Source organism: Crocodylus siamensis, chromosome 4, assembly GCF_052110815.1.
Source record: "Crocodylus siamensis isolate JL-2025a chromosome 4, ASM5211081v1, whole genome shotgun sequence".
Classification (NCBI taxonomy): Eukaryota; Metazoa; Chordata; order Crocodylia; family Crocodylidae; genus Crocodylus; species Crocodylus siamensis.
The window spans coordinates 27,711,815-27,726,180 of NC_143398.1; the positions used below are offsets into that span (position 1 = coordinate 27,711,815).

The following is a 14,366-nucleotide window of genomic DNA, read 5'->3' on the forward strand; positions in this document are numbered from 1 at the left end:
TTCTCAAGGCTCTCCCAGTGATCAGTGGTGTTGGAATTATAAAAGAAGTTGGAGAGTTGCTCACAAAGACTGATAGAGATGATTACTTTTAGCATATTCTTTCAAGCACTCAATATTGAACTTCTTTCATAGATTTCATAGATTTCATAGACATCAGGGCTGGAAGGGACCTCAGGAGATCATCAAGTCCAGCCCCCTGCCCAAAGGGCAGGAAGTCAGCTGGGGTCATAGGATCCCAGCAAGATAAGCATCCAATTTACTCTTGAAGGTGTTCAATGTAAGTGCTTGAACCACCTCCGCTGGCAGACTGTTCCAGACCTTGGGGGCTCGGACAGTAAAGAAATTCTTCCTTATGTCCAGCCTGAAACGGTCTTGCAGTAGTTTATGACCTTCGACCTCGTCATCCCTTGGGGCACTCTGGTGAACAAACGTTCCCCCAGATCCTGGTGTTCACCCCTGATAAACTTATAGGTGGCCATCAGATCACCCCTGAGCCTAAAATTTTCCAGGCTAAAGAGTCCCATGTCTCTCAGCCTGCCCCACCCCACCCCACCCTGCATGTAGATCTGGGGGCACGTGCCCCCCCATGCCCTCTCAGGACATGCATAGCAGCGGAATCCAACCCTGCCCGTCCCCCATGGCCCCTGGACAAACCGTGGCTCCATCCCACTCCCTACCCCACCCCAGCTGGGTAGTGCCTGCCCCAGCCCCTGCCCCACTTCCTCCCTCAATGCAGCGGCCTTGATCGGACTCCCCCCATGCCCCTTTCCTTCCCCCTCCCCTTCTACCACTCAGACTTACCAGCTGGACACTGGTATTAGCCAAAAAAAATCTCTATCGGTGGACCCCTACCTTGTCTAGCCCCCTTCCTATACAAGGTAAATAGCACAGACACTAAATAGGTCTGCTCAGTCATAATTGCAGCTGCTGAAGTGCACCTGTCTGATGTCCAAGTACAAAATCAGTACACAGCCATTGTCTTCATGTAGATCCATGACTTTCAGTAATCACTAGCACCTGTCCCCTGCCACCACTCACCCATCATTGTAGGACTTGCTACTTAAGGAAGATGCCTGCATATGTCTTCTAACATGGGGATGCTGTTACACATCAGTAACCACACAATACTTCATGGGAAGGAAACTTTAATTTGATAGCAAGGAAAGCTTAGACAATTGGAGGTCTGTTCCACTATTGCCTTCATCTACCTTCACAGCCATTGTGAACCAGGAAACCAAAGTGGCCAAGCAGTCTTGGAGTTTGGGGGCTCCCACCTGATGTGTTGGTAGGAAGCTGGGAGCCTGCTAACCTTGACTAAGATGAGAGCCTGAGCATGGGAGCTGTAGGTGCCAGAGCTTTTATACTGTAAAATCCATATTATCTGGCATTGTACTAGCTGGAAACCTCTATTAACCACCACCATGCTGCTGGTGCTGGCACCATCCACCACCCCCCACACCACTGTCACATGTAAGCCCATGCAACCACCCTGCATTGCCGTGTGCAAATCCCCACTCTGGTATTTTTAGATATCTGGAATTTTTACATAACTGGCACCCACCGTTCCTCACTCATCCCGGATAACAGAAATTTTACTGTACTTCTAATTCCACATCAGACTGGCCAATGATCTGGCACGGAGCCCAGAAGCCCTCGTTCTGTCACAGCTTCCAGTGCGCTGGGAGGAAGCCAGGATCTTGCAAGGTCCTCTTCAAAGCAGCTCTCCAGGTGAACTACAGAGAAGCTGAGGAGCCTGGCAGCTTAGGAACTTGTGAGCTAGGACTCCCTGGGCTTCCAGGTTCTCAGCTCCTCATCAGCCCTCCAGGTGAACTATGAAAGAGTAGAAAGCCCGAGCTTCTCAGCAGCCCTTTAGGCAGACTCCTGACGAGCCGGGAGGCAAGCCAGTTACCTGCAGTAAAACCAGGCTAATTTCAGAGGCCCACTTAGTTCCATCACAGCTTCCATCAGTCAGACCCTCTCTGCAACATTTGATTTTGACAAAGTGCCCAGGATCATTCATTCCCTTTAAGAATCTCCAATGCAGAGAAGTGTCAATGCATATTATCTCCCCATAGCTATGGTGCAATTTAAACACTTCAGCATAAAAGTGCAAAGAACATAGTTCAAATCATAATCAATTACAAATTTTAAGCTTCAAATCATCATTGCATGTTATAGTGAATATCTTGTTAGGGACTTGTGCGAGATACCACTGCTATATGGGTTTGAACATGTGTCAGCGTATGTAGTGTTTGTTTCAATGTCTGTCAGAGATCTGAATATGTCTGCATGGATCTGGCATACTGTATAGCTTGACAGTATTGGTAGAAATTTAAGTTTGCAAAGGGTTTGTGCTAAAATCTACAGCATGCAATTTTTATGCCAGTGATGATTATAATATGCATAGTTCTTATTTTCATCATTGTTAGTCATCATTGTGCCTGATCATACTATAATGCATTACTCATATTGAAGTAAATACAATAAATGCCCTAAAATTGCCATTTAGCAAATAATTGTGGAGTCAGTGTTCTGAAAGGCATAAGGTTGAAAATCATTTCCACTTTAAGCATTTGTTTTTATAAATGTCTTCTACTTTTCTCTTTTTGGCCTGCAAAATCCAATATATTTTCTCTCAAAGTGACTGGAGGAAGGGGCTGTTAAAGCAAATCATCCAAACACCTTCTGAGCATCAATACTCACATTTTCCCTTTTTTTTCTCCTCTGCTTCTTTCAGTCTGCAGCTTCCAAATCCCTTTGACTTTTGTTTAACTTGTATAAATGTGTGTGTTGCACTGTGAAATAGTTTTAATGTAGCTAGTGTAAGTTTGCTTATAGGACATTCTGGAGAAAAACTCCTGAACTTTATTTAGGCTTTATTTTGGAAAAATCTATAAATTATCTGCCTGAATTGCAAGCAGAACAAACCTCAGTTTCTAAATAACGCAGGGTGGGAAAGAACGCAGTATGTTCTGACTCAACAAGCCACCTACAATACCTAAAGCACAATTGTAAATTAGATTTGAAAAGGCTTTCAAGGCTTTTATACACTATATTTCTAGTTTTTCTCAGACAGATTGATCTTCTCTTCAAGACTTAAGGTCAAATCCTGACTCTGTGTGAACTCATATACTGCCAATAACAGGAACTCCTGGTCCAAGAATAAATGACTTTTTAGTGTGTGTCATTTGACTTTCCATTGATACACAATTCAAGGCTGCAAGCAGATGGAACTTAAAGGAATCATTAAGGTGGTGCTTCTAGCAAGCCAGTGGAAGGAACCTGCTCTGTGTTTTTTAATGTTTTATTTAAACACAAGAACTGTATCCTCAGCTGCAGTCTTTCTGTTGAAACCCTGCTGGAGATGTCAGTTATGCATACTTGATAGAGCCCGAGTAGCAACTAAAATTGGAGTCAGCAACTGCAGCTTGCTGAATCTTCTAAATAAGTTTGGGGTGGTGGGAGGGTGGGTTCTGTTTTTTTCTGTTCACAGCCTATAGGTGGGTAATACCCAGGTCCTGGCATGGTTATGTGGAGTTGTGCCCATGTGGACCCATAGGGCAGACTGGGGCAATTGCCTGTCTACCCTAGAGGCTTTCCTGTTCAACACAGGAACCCCTGTGGGGCTCAACCTTTTTGACCGATGGGGCAGAAGGGCAGTGCTCAGACCAAGTATGAGCCAGACCTGTCTGGTGTTCCTGATCCGGCATCAGGCGGTTGCAGCAGGGCCCCATCCAGGCATGGGGCAGGAAGCAGCCTGGATCCAAGCTGATCCCATGGTGGGGGCAGGAGGGGGCATGGCCCCATGGGAGCATGGCCCAGGCCCTATTCTATCTTCAAGTCTCTTAGTCATTAGAACTTACTGAGCTGCTCTAAATTAGGTTTTATTTAATTCAATTCATTCATAAAACTCTAAAGTTTCCTAATACCTTTTCTTCCTCCCTAACCCAAGAGGGTATTTGCACTGATAACTTTGCGTTACAAATTTCAAGTTATATTCATGTGTTAGATAGTCTTGATATACCCAGAGAGAAGCTTGCATAGTTTGTAAAGGCAGTATAGATCTTACCATTATTTTATTTAGACCTTGTTTTCTCTGTTTTATATGCTGAAAGTAGTGGACCGTACAGGGTTTTCAAAAAGAAGTTTTCAAAATGGAATAATGAGAAAATGAACTTTTTTCCTGTTTGATTTTTCTTAGCCATCCGCTTTTGCAAGAAGATGTTTTATTTTTTTTTCTTTTATTACACGTTCAAATTGGAGATGGTGATAATTCTGTAATTCTGTTTGTACGTACTCATATTGGTTGCATTGCAGTATATGGATAAGAGAGAATCCAGATATTTACATCTTAAGCATCTGGAACTGGCCACTTCTGAAAGCAGGATATTTAATTAGATGTGCTAGCACTATATATTTCTATAAAATTTCTTATGAGAGTGAAAAAATTCTCTCTCTTTTAAATAGAGAGCAGATAAGAGGTGTTTCACAATGTAAAAATCAACTACAGTAGTCTCCTGTTAACATCATAGCATTTTCACTGGCAAGTCAAGGAGTATTTAATACCCCTATTATATTTAGAATTTATCCACACAAAAATGTGAATTTTTAAAACATTGTATCTTATTGTATTTGAAATCTTCTGTTTCTTTTGACTGTTTTTGTTGCTGACTACTGCTGTCTCATAGTAATTAACAAAATGTAATTAAGACTCTAATGTAATATATGGCATTGTTCTTTCCTTTTGTAATTGATAATTGTAGAGCTACATATTTCTTATTGATGCTTTTAAGACATGAAGGAAATATTTACTCTTGCCAGATGAAATTATCTTTCAAAATGACTTCTCCCTCTTTTATTTAATCTTTTTGTACAACTTATTAAATTTGCATGTTTTTATATAAGATGAGAGAAGTAGAGTTGATTTATCCCTTGGCTACTGCTGTTTCTTTGGAAATTGATGTTTCTGTAGTTGTGTTACCTTGTAAATACCAATTCAATACAGTATTCCTCTGGAAGAAAAATAGTTAGAATTGCAACTATCAGTTATATAAGGGGAAAGTCTTTAGAATGAATTTCTTAATAACACAAACAGCCTAGAATTTCAAAGCTAAGTTTGCACATTAAAAAAAAAGTTTTCTGAACTCTTTAATTTGCCCATGCAACTAAGGAATTTGGGAGTAAAAAGACTGAGTGTATGGTTTAATTACCTTCAAAACTCAAGTACAGACAGTCCTTGGACTTACGACACGATTGGTTCCTCACAACCACGTCACGTCTTAAGTCAAAATGTTGTAACTCGGTGCCAATTTTCCTATAGGGAACAATGTTATAAATGGGGGATTGGTTCCTGAACCAATGTCTGATACCCTATTTTCACCAAAAATAACCCAGAATGTTGTACTCAATCAATTATAGATGAGTAATATAACTACATTAATTTATTTATATTGTAAATAGCTATCATACTGATTTGGAAGGACTTCTTTGAGGTAACTTTACTGGACTTTTTGAAGGGTTCTTGGCTGGAGTCTGTGCAGGAGTCTTGGCTGCAGGTTTTTCTGGAGTCTTGTCTGCTTTCTCTTAAAGAAAGTCTCCAAGAAAGTTTAGACAGATGTTCTCCAGGGAGATGTGTGACACAGCGAACTTGTTCGCTGGCATGACATCGTGTCGGATCAAGCGTTGTAAAATGGAAACTGACGTCAGACAGGTGAAACAGGTGTCAACTTACAAACATTGTAAGTGCGAACTGTTGTAACTTGAAACATTATAAATCAAGGGCTGGCATAATCCAGTTAGATTTTATATCACGTTTCTGAGTCACTATTGGGATAAAGATTCAAATTGTTTTGAACTTTTTTTCCTGTGTTTTTATGATGTAGGGGATATTTTATTCAACTTAAATGTAAACTTAAAAAATCTGAAGTGTGGAAATATACAGTTAAGTTTAATTTTAAGTTGGAATTTGCAGAATTCTTTTACTTTTGAGAACTAAGGTGTTTTTATTTTTGCCCTTCTTCAGTAATTGGTAAATATATGTCTCCTGATATTTCAGTTATGTTTGACCTAGAAATTGCCTTTTTTTTTTTTTTAAAGGCTTACTCAGAAGAGAGAAAATTGCAAGTGGTACTGATACTCTAGAACAGTGGTTCTCAGCCTTTTTGCTACCTGGACCCATTTGCAAAGGTTCATGTCCTGTCCCGACTCACACCCCACTGACCCTGCCAATTGTTGACTCCCTTCCCCTCCCCCCAGGCCATGCTGGTGTCCCTCACTCATGACCCCCAGCCGTTGCCCTCCCCCCCCCCCAGTCCTGCCAGTGTCCCTCACTCCCAGCCTGCAGCCCCTTGCCCCCCCCAGCCCTACTGGAGAGGCCCCCAGCTGCCCCCCTCCTGCTTGGGCCAGAGCACGGTGGTTGCTGCAACTCCAGCTCCATGCAGGTGGCAGCAGAGCGAGTCCAGCCCTGGCACAGGCTGGAGGGAGGAGGAGAGGAAGCCTATGGCAGCCCCTTCCCTGGGTTGGGCCTGCCGTGCTGTGCCAGGCAGCCCGGTCCCAGCCCCTCCTACCTCCCAAGCAGCATCTCCTGTCCACCCCACCCCTGGAGCACCCACCCTGGCCTTGCAGCTCTCCCCTGCCCCCTTCCCTTGCTAGAAGGGGCAGGTGCCTTTGTGCTGCCTCTCTGTCCTTTGCAGTCTTGATGCTTTCCCAGGATCAACGTTTCTCAACCCGTGGCCATAACCCTCTGAAATCTTGCAACCTGCTTTTGGGTCGCAACCTACAGGTTGAGAAATGCTGCTCTAGAAGAGCTTAGCTGCACTAGATACATTTAAACCGCAACTCTGCCTTCTTTGTGCACCTCTATTATTCTACTGAACTATGGACTTGGACCATCCTCAACATGATGCCCCTGACAAAGACAGTTCAAAAGATTTGGGTTCTGGATCAGAAAGCTCAGTCATACAGTAGTTAGCACTCATGTAAGAAAGAACTGCAAGACTTCCTGCCAAAAAAGCTGTATGTAACAGTTATTTTTACATTTTCCCCTTAAATCCATATTGACAATCTGAGGTGCCGCCATAAGACGTTCTTGCTGTTGAGTCCTCTAGCCACATTTTACTGGATAGTAAAACTATCCCAGAGTAAAAGCAGACACATAACAGAGCTCAGCAAATCTGGCTGTGATAGTGCCTAGCCACTAGGTGACAGTAGACCATTTGAACTGAGCAAATAGCGACCCTGGGATGACCTAACTAGGGAACAATTGATCCCTGATACCTCAGGGTAATTTACATTAACATTAGTGTATTACATAATCCTCCATTTTAGAGAATAACTTCACTTTAGAGTGGAGTGATTTATATCAAGTCCACTCTAAATTTAGCATAAAAACATACCTTATCAGGAAAAGTGTGTTTCTTTTACTGGTTTTGATTGAGACACTGTAGCAGTCTTTCAATCTTTTTTAATATGCTACTTTTTTACTGGTATTTATTCTGCATATTTCTTTAATATTCAGCTTTTTTATATACCTGTTGCATTTAATTTTGTATCTGACATTTTTACATAATTTTGTACAAATGAAAGGAATATAAAAGATGTCAGACTACTTGAAGGAGTCTGTTTGTACTTATTCAAAAGTTCTATTGTTAAGTTCCCAGTAGCATTTTGGGTATTTGATTTCTTCAAGCCAAAATGAATAATAATTATATTAATTTACAAAATAATAGGAATCAAGAAATTTGAAATGTTACCGGGCATGCTTCTGTGGTTATATACCATTCCAATTACTCTTTCTTTTCCACTGAGAGAGAAAATGGTAGACTAGTACTGTCTGTCTTCAGTTGTTGTATGATCTCCATCATCACTCTATGTATGAATCTCACAATTTAAAATTTACATAGCTTCACCACTTCTTGTGAAGTGAATAAATGTTCTTTTCCTCATTTTAGAGATGAAAAGTGGAGTCAGAGAATAAGTAATTTGCTGAAGGCTAATTGGAAAATCTGTGGCGGGGCAAGTGTGTAACCTATGTCTCCTACTTTCCAGATTTCAGTCCAAGCACTTTCCTTCCCCTTCCATATCTTTATATCATAAACTATGAAACATAGATCTGTATGGCAGCAGTGTTCTCTTTGTAAGATTTTTCTAGCATACCTCAGTGTATTAAAGGATTCTTTCTATATGAGCATTTTAACAGACTGTCATGTCTTATGCTCCAACTCTTTTGTATGCAAGATTCAGTTAAAATATATAGAGATGATTAATTCAAGGAGTTTTTAGTCAAATACAACTACTGGATACAGTCTGAAAAAGCATTTATTTACTCACCTATATATAAGGATTACATGATTTTTGCTGTCTACTATCTTCATAGTTTCATTGTCCTTCCCCTATTTCTCAACCAAAGCTGCTCTAGTTGTTTTTCCCCCAAAGCTCCATGTTGATCAAGTGTTATTTAGTAACACTAATAAGGAGATGTGCAAGCACAACCAGCCTTTCACCAGAACATGGCGCTGGAAAAGAAAAGAATGAATGACTTGAACTGACATGTTCAATAGATAATGTTTTATTTCACATGTACAGATAAAGGGAATTTAGTTTAGTGTGTCTCTTTGTCTCTTTCTTTCAGTTATTGCAATGGATGCATGTTAGATCCCAACTGTGGTCTCTGCTACAAATTGAATAAGTCAAGTGTTGTTGATTCCTCCTGTATTCCTGTTAGTCAAGAAACTACAATGAAAGCAGCTTGGGGCAGGTATGTCACTTAGAGCATTTATTCATAGTAGGTTTTGATAAAAGTTTTGATTTTGGCCATGGGGAGCATTTGTGCTTTCATAAAAACACTATTCTTTAATCTCTTTCCAGAAAAGTAAATTCTTGGGGTTGGTATTTTATTATTATTTAATTAGCATATGCTGTGTGTTTCCATTTCAAAAAAACTTTGCATGTAAGCTTAATTTTTCTGGAAAATAAGTGCTGTCCAGTGGTGAAGTCATGATGTGACAATTAAATCATCCATCACATTTTTCTATTTTAATAATTATACTAATTATAAAAAATGTGAAAAACAGGTCCTCACTTTGTTTGAATTGATAACCTTAAAATACAGAAATCATTTAGATGTGGGCACCATGCAGATTATACAGAAATCATTAGATGTGGGCACCATGCAGATTAAGTTCATAGAAAAACCAGGGATGGAAGGGACCTCAGGAGATCATCCAGTCCAACCCCCTGCTCAAAGCAGGACCTGCCCCAAATAGATCATTCCAGAAAAACCTTTGTCTAGCCAGATCTTAAAAACCTCCAAGGATGGAGAATCCACCACCTCTCTGGGTAACCTGTTCCAGTGCTTTACTACCCTCCTAGTGAGAGCATTCTTTCTAATATCTAACCTAAACTTCCCTTGCTGCAACTTGAGACCTTTGCTCCTTGTTCTGTCATCTTCCACTACTGAGAACAATCTAGCTCCATCCTTTTTTGAACCCCCTTTCAGGTATTTGAAGGCTGCTATTAAATCTCCTCAGTCTTCTCTAGACTAAATAAACCCAGTTCCCTCAGCCTCTCATGTCATGTGCCTCATCCCAGGAACCATTTTCATTGCCCTCCACTGGACTCTCCAATTGGTCCACATCCTTTCTGTAGTGGCAGGGGGTGTGCAAAATTGAACACAGTACTCCACATGTGACCTCACCAGTGCTGAATAGAGTGGGAATAATCATTTCCCTGGACCTACTGGCAACACACCTACCAATGCAGCCCAGTATGCTGATAGCCTTCTTGGCAAGAAGGGCACACCATTGGCTCATATTCAGCTTATTGTCCTCTGTAACCCCCAGGTCCATTTCTGCACAGCTGCTGCCCAGCCAGTTGGTCCCCAGCCTGTATTAATGCATGGGATTGTTTCATTTTAAGTGCAGGACTTTGCACTTGTCCTTGTTGAACTGCATGAGATTCCTTTTGGCCCAAACCTCCAATTTGTCTAGGTCTTTCTGAATCCTAGCCCTACCCTCCAGAATATCTACTACTCCCCCCAGGTTGGTGTCATCTGCAAACTTGCTGAAGGTCCACTCTGCCAGTTTCCAAGTTGTTGATGAAGATAACTGGCCCTAAGACTGACTCCTGGGACACTCCACTTGATACCGGCTGCCAGCTAGACATTGAGCCATTAACAGTATAACCCTCTGAGCCCAGTGCTCTAACCAGTTTTTCTATCCACCTTACAGTCCATTCATCCCACCCATACTTCCTTACCTTGCCTGCAGGAATGTTGAGGGAGACTGTATCAAAAGCCTTGCTAAAATCAAGGTACATCACATCCACTGGTCTCCCTACCGCCACAGAGCCAGTCACCCCATCACAGAAAGCAGTCAGGTTGGGCAGGCATGACTTGCCCTTGGTGAATCCATGCTGACTGTTCCTAATCACTTCCTTCTCCACCAAGTGCTTTGAGATGGATTCCTTGACGACTTGCTCCATGATATTTCCAGGGACTGAGGTGAAGTTGACTTATCCGTAGTTCCCTGGATCCTCCTTTTTCCCTTTCTTAAATATGGGCACTATGTTTGCCCTTTTCCAATCACCTGGAACTTCTCCCAGTCACTGTGAGTTCTCAAAGACGATGGCCAGCAGCTAGCAATCACATCGACAAACTCCCAGCACTCAGATGAGAGTGCCATCTGGCCCCATGGACTTGTACATGTCCAGCTTTTCTAAATAGTTCCTAACTTGTTCTTTCACTGCTGCTGGCTGCTACCCTCCTTACCAAACCATGTTACCCGGTATAGTAGTCTGGGGGCTGACCTTGCCTGTGAAGCCTGAGGTAAAAAAGGCATTGAGTACTTCAGCTTTTTCTGAATCCTGTCACTAGGTTGGTTGCCTCCCCCCATCAGCAAGGGACCCATACTTTCCCTCTTGCTGCTGCCATACTTGTAAAAACCCTTCATGTTACCTTTCACATTCCTTGCTAGCTGCAACTCCAGTTGCACTTTGGCCTTCCTGATTTCATCCTTCCATGCCCAAGTAATTTCCTTTTTGTGATTTAGTTTTACTGAAGAGTTCCCTGCTAAGCTGGTCTTCTGCCATACTTTCTAGTCTTCCTGTGTATCGGGATGGTTTGTTCTTCTGCACTCTCAGTAAAGCTTCTTTCAAGTACAGCCAGCTCTCCTGGACTCCTCTACCCCTCATACTAGCTTCCCAGTAGATCTTGCCCATGAGTTCCCTGAGTGAGTCAAAGTCTGCTTTTCTGAAGTCCAGGTCCTCACTTTGCTGCTCTCCATCCTTCTTTTCCTCAGGATCCTGAATGCAATCATCTCATGATCACTGCTGCCCAGGTTGCCATCCACTACCACATTCCCCACCAATTCATCCCTCTTTGTGAGCAGCAGGCCAAGAAGAGCATGGCCCCTAGTTGGCTGCTCCAGCACTTGCACCAGGAAGTTGTCCCCAACACTCTCCAAAAACATCTTGAATTGGCTGGGCACTAGTGTATTGTCTATCAGCAAATGTCAGAGTGATTGAAGTCCCCCATGAGAACCATGACCTCTGATCAGGAAACTTCCACTAGCTGTTTGAAGAAAGCCTCATCCACCACTTCCATCTGGTCTGGTGGCAGACTGGAAGGGTAACGTGTAGGGGATGCACCCAGGTGCATGTGCACTCCCTGAGCATGGCAGTGTACCCCCTGCAAAAAGGCGCCACTGACATCATTGCTGGGTGGTGCCTGAGGGCAGTCGCCGCTCGCCACCCTGCGGGTGGTCCGTGATCGCTGCTGGCAGTGCCAGCGGGTGGTCACCTACCTCTTGTCAGTGCTCGCCACACCCCCCCCAGCTGCCAGGAGCATCTGCAGGAGCTCCAAGCTTACCACAGCTGTGCTCTCGCCGCCGCCCGCAGAGCCGCCAGGGGCATATGTCATTCATGGCAGACCCCCCCCGCCATGACATCACCCTTGTTGCTTTTCCCTCTGACCCTAACCCAGAGCCCCTCGACAGGCCTGTCTTCCATTTCATGCTGGAGCTCTGAGGAATCGTATGGCTCTTTTACATAAAGTGCAACTCCTTCTCCTCTTTTCCCCTGCCTGTCCTTCAAGAACAGTTTGTACCCAATATATGTAAGTTCTGCTGTTTGAACTGTATGACAAACCTCTTGGATATACTGTGAGGATTTACTGAATTCTTTCCTTTTGAGAAGACATTCTATTAGGTGCACCTGAAATTTCCCCTTGTGTTTAAATTGTTTCTTTAAAGCTCATTTTATTTAAAGATTTTACAATTAAAACCAAGCGTGTAGGTCAAATCATTTGGTCTGAAATGTTAGCTTCATGGTATATGTGTATGAATATGTAAGTTCCCACATTTTTAAAGTGACACTATTCTATATCTTGAGTATGCTGACATGGAAGTTCCCAGTAAGGTATCACCTTTTACCATAACCTTTTAAATGGGTAGCACAGTATTTCCCTGCACTTAATATGAGAAATTCTAAGTGCAATTTACCGGATTCTATGGAGAGCAGAGTTTTTCAAGGCAATCCTTCCATGATACGATTATATGCTGCAACAAATTTACCAGCCTGAGTCTGAGTTGGTGTGAATCCCCAAGTGAGTTATGTAGGTCATCTCAAAATGAGTACTGATAAAACCTTCCTAGCTCATCTGACTACAGTATATTTTTCATAGATTCATAGATTCGTAGATGCTAGGGTCGGAAGGGACCTCAATAGATCATCGAGTCCGACCCCCTGCATAAGCAGGAAAGAGTGCTGGGCCTACATTACCCCAGCTAGATACACATCCAACCTTCTCTTGAATACCCCCAGGGTAGGGGAGAGCACCACCTCCCTTGGGAGCCCGTTCCAGAGCTTGGCCACTCGAACTGTGAAGAAGTTCCTCCTAATATCTAATCTAAATCTGTTCTCCTCCAGCTTGTGGCCATTATTTCTTGTAACCCCCGGGGGCGCCTTGGTGAATAAATACTCACCAATTCCCTTCTGTGCCCCCCTGACGAACTTATAGGCAGCCACCAGGTCGCCTCTCAACCTTCTCTTGCGGAGGCTGAAAAGGTCCAGTTTCTCTAATCTCTCCTCGTAGGGCTTGGCCTGCAGGCCCTTAACCATACGAGTGGCCCTTCTCTGGACCCTCTCCAGGTTATCCGCATCTTTCTTGAAGTGCGGCGCCCAGAACTGCACGCAGTACTCCAGCTGCGGTCTGACCAGCGCCCGATAGAGGGGAAGTATCACCTCCTTGGACTTATTTGTTATGCATCTGCTGATGCACGATAAAGTGCCATTGGCTTTTCTGATGGTTTCATCACACTGCCGACTCATGTTCATCTTGGAGTCTACTAGGACTCCAAGATCCCTTTCCACTTCCGTGCCACCCAGCAGGTCATTTCCTAGGCTGTAGGTGTGCTGGACATTTTTCCTCCCTAGATGCAGCACTTTGCATTTCTCCTTGTTGAACTGCATTCTGTTGTTTTCTGCCCACTTGTCTAACCTGTCCAGGTCTGCTTGCAGCTGTTCCCTGCCCTCCGGCGTGTCCACTTTGCCCCATAGCTTAGTGTCATCTGCAAACTTGGACAGAGTACATTTCACCCCCTCGTCCAAGTCGCTGATGAAGACATTAAAGAGTATCGGTCCAAGCACCGAGCCCTGCGGGACCCCACTGCCCACACTCTTCCAGGTCGAAACCGACCCATCCACCACAACTCTCTGGGTGCGACCCTCCAGCCAATTCTCCACCCACCGGACTGTGCAGTCATCCAAGTCACAGCCCCTTAACTTGTTCACCAGTATGGGGTGGGATACCGTGTCAAAGGCCTTCCTGAAGTCCAAGTATACGACATCCACCCCTCCTCCTGCGTCAAGGCGTTTTGTGACCTGGTCATAAAAAGAGACTAGATTGGTCAGGCACGATCTACCTGCCACGAACCCGTGCTGGTTTCCCCTCAGCATAATTTGTCCTGCCGGGCTCTCACAAATGTGAGCCTTGATGATTTTCTCAAAGATTTTGCCAAGGATGGAGGTGAGACTGACTGGCCTATAGTTACCCGGGTCCTCCTTCCTCCCCTTCTTGAAAATGGGAACCACATTGGCCCTTTTCCAGTCCTCCGGGACTTGACCCGTGCGCCACGAGCGTTCAAATATTCCCGCCAGTGGCTCTGCAATGATGTCGGCCAGTGCCTTCAGTACCCTCGGATGGAGCTCATCCGGGCCTGCCGACTTAAAGGCATCCAGTTCCTCCAAGTGACCCTGCACCACCTCAGGGTCCACGCATGGAAGTCTGGTGCCTTGCTGCTGCCTCCCTACACTCCCAGTGAGAGACTTGTCATGCCTCTCACTTAGGAACACTGAGGCGAAGAACTCGTTGA

At 43.8% G+C, this 14,366-nt stretch overlaps 1 protein-coding gene across 1 annotated transcript in view; it reads left to right on the top strand.

Moving 5' to 3' along the window:
- Nucleotides 1-14,366, top strand: part of SLC2A13 (solute carrier family 2 member 13) — a 323,937-nt gene that overhangs the window by 246,384 nt on the left and 63,187 nt on the right. Inside the window, exon 7 of the mRNA XM_090042052.1 lies at nucleotides 8,630-8,755. Within this exon, the coding sequence (XP_089898178.1) occupies nucleotides 8,630-8,755 (126 nt within the window). The remainder of the gene's footprint in view (nucleotides 1-8,629; nucleotides 8,756-14,366) is intronic.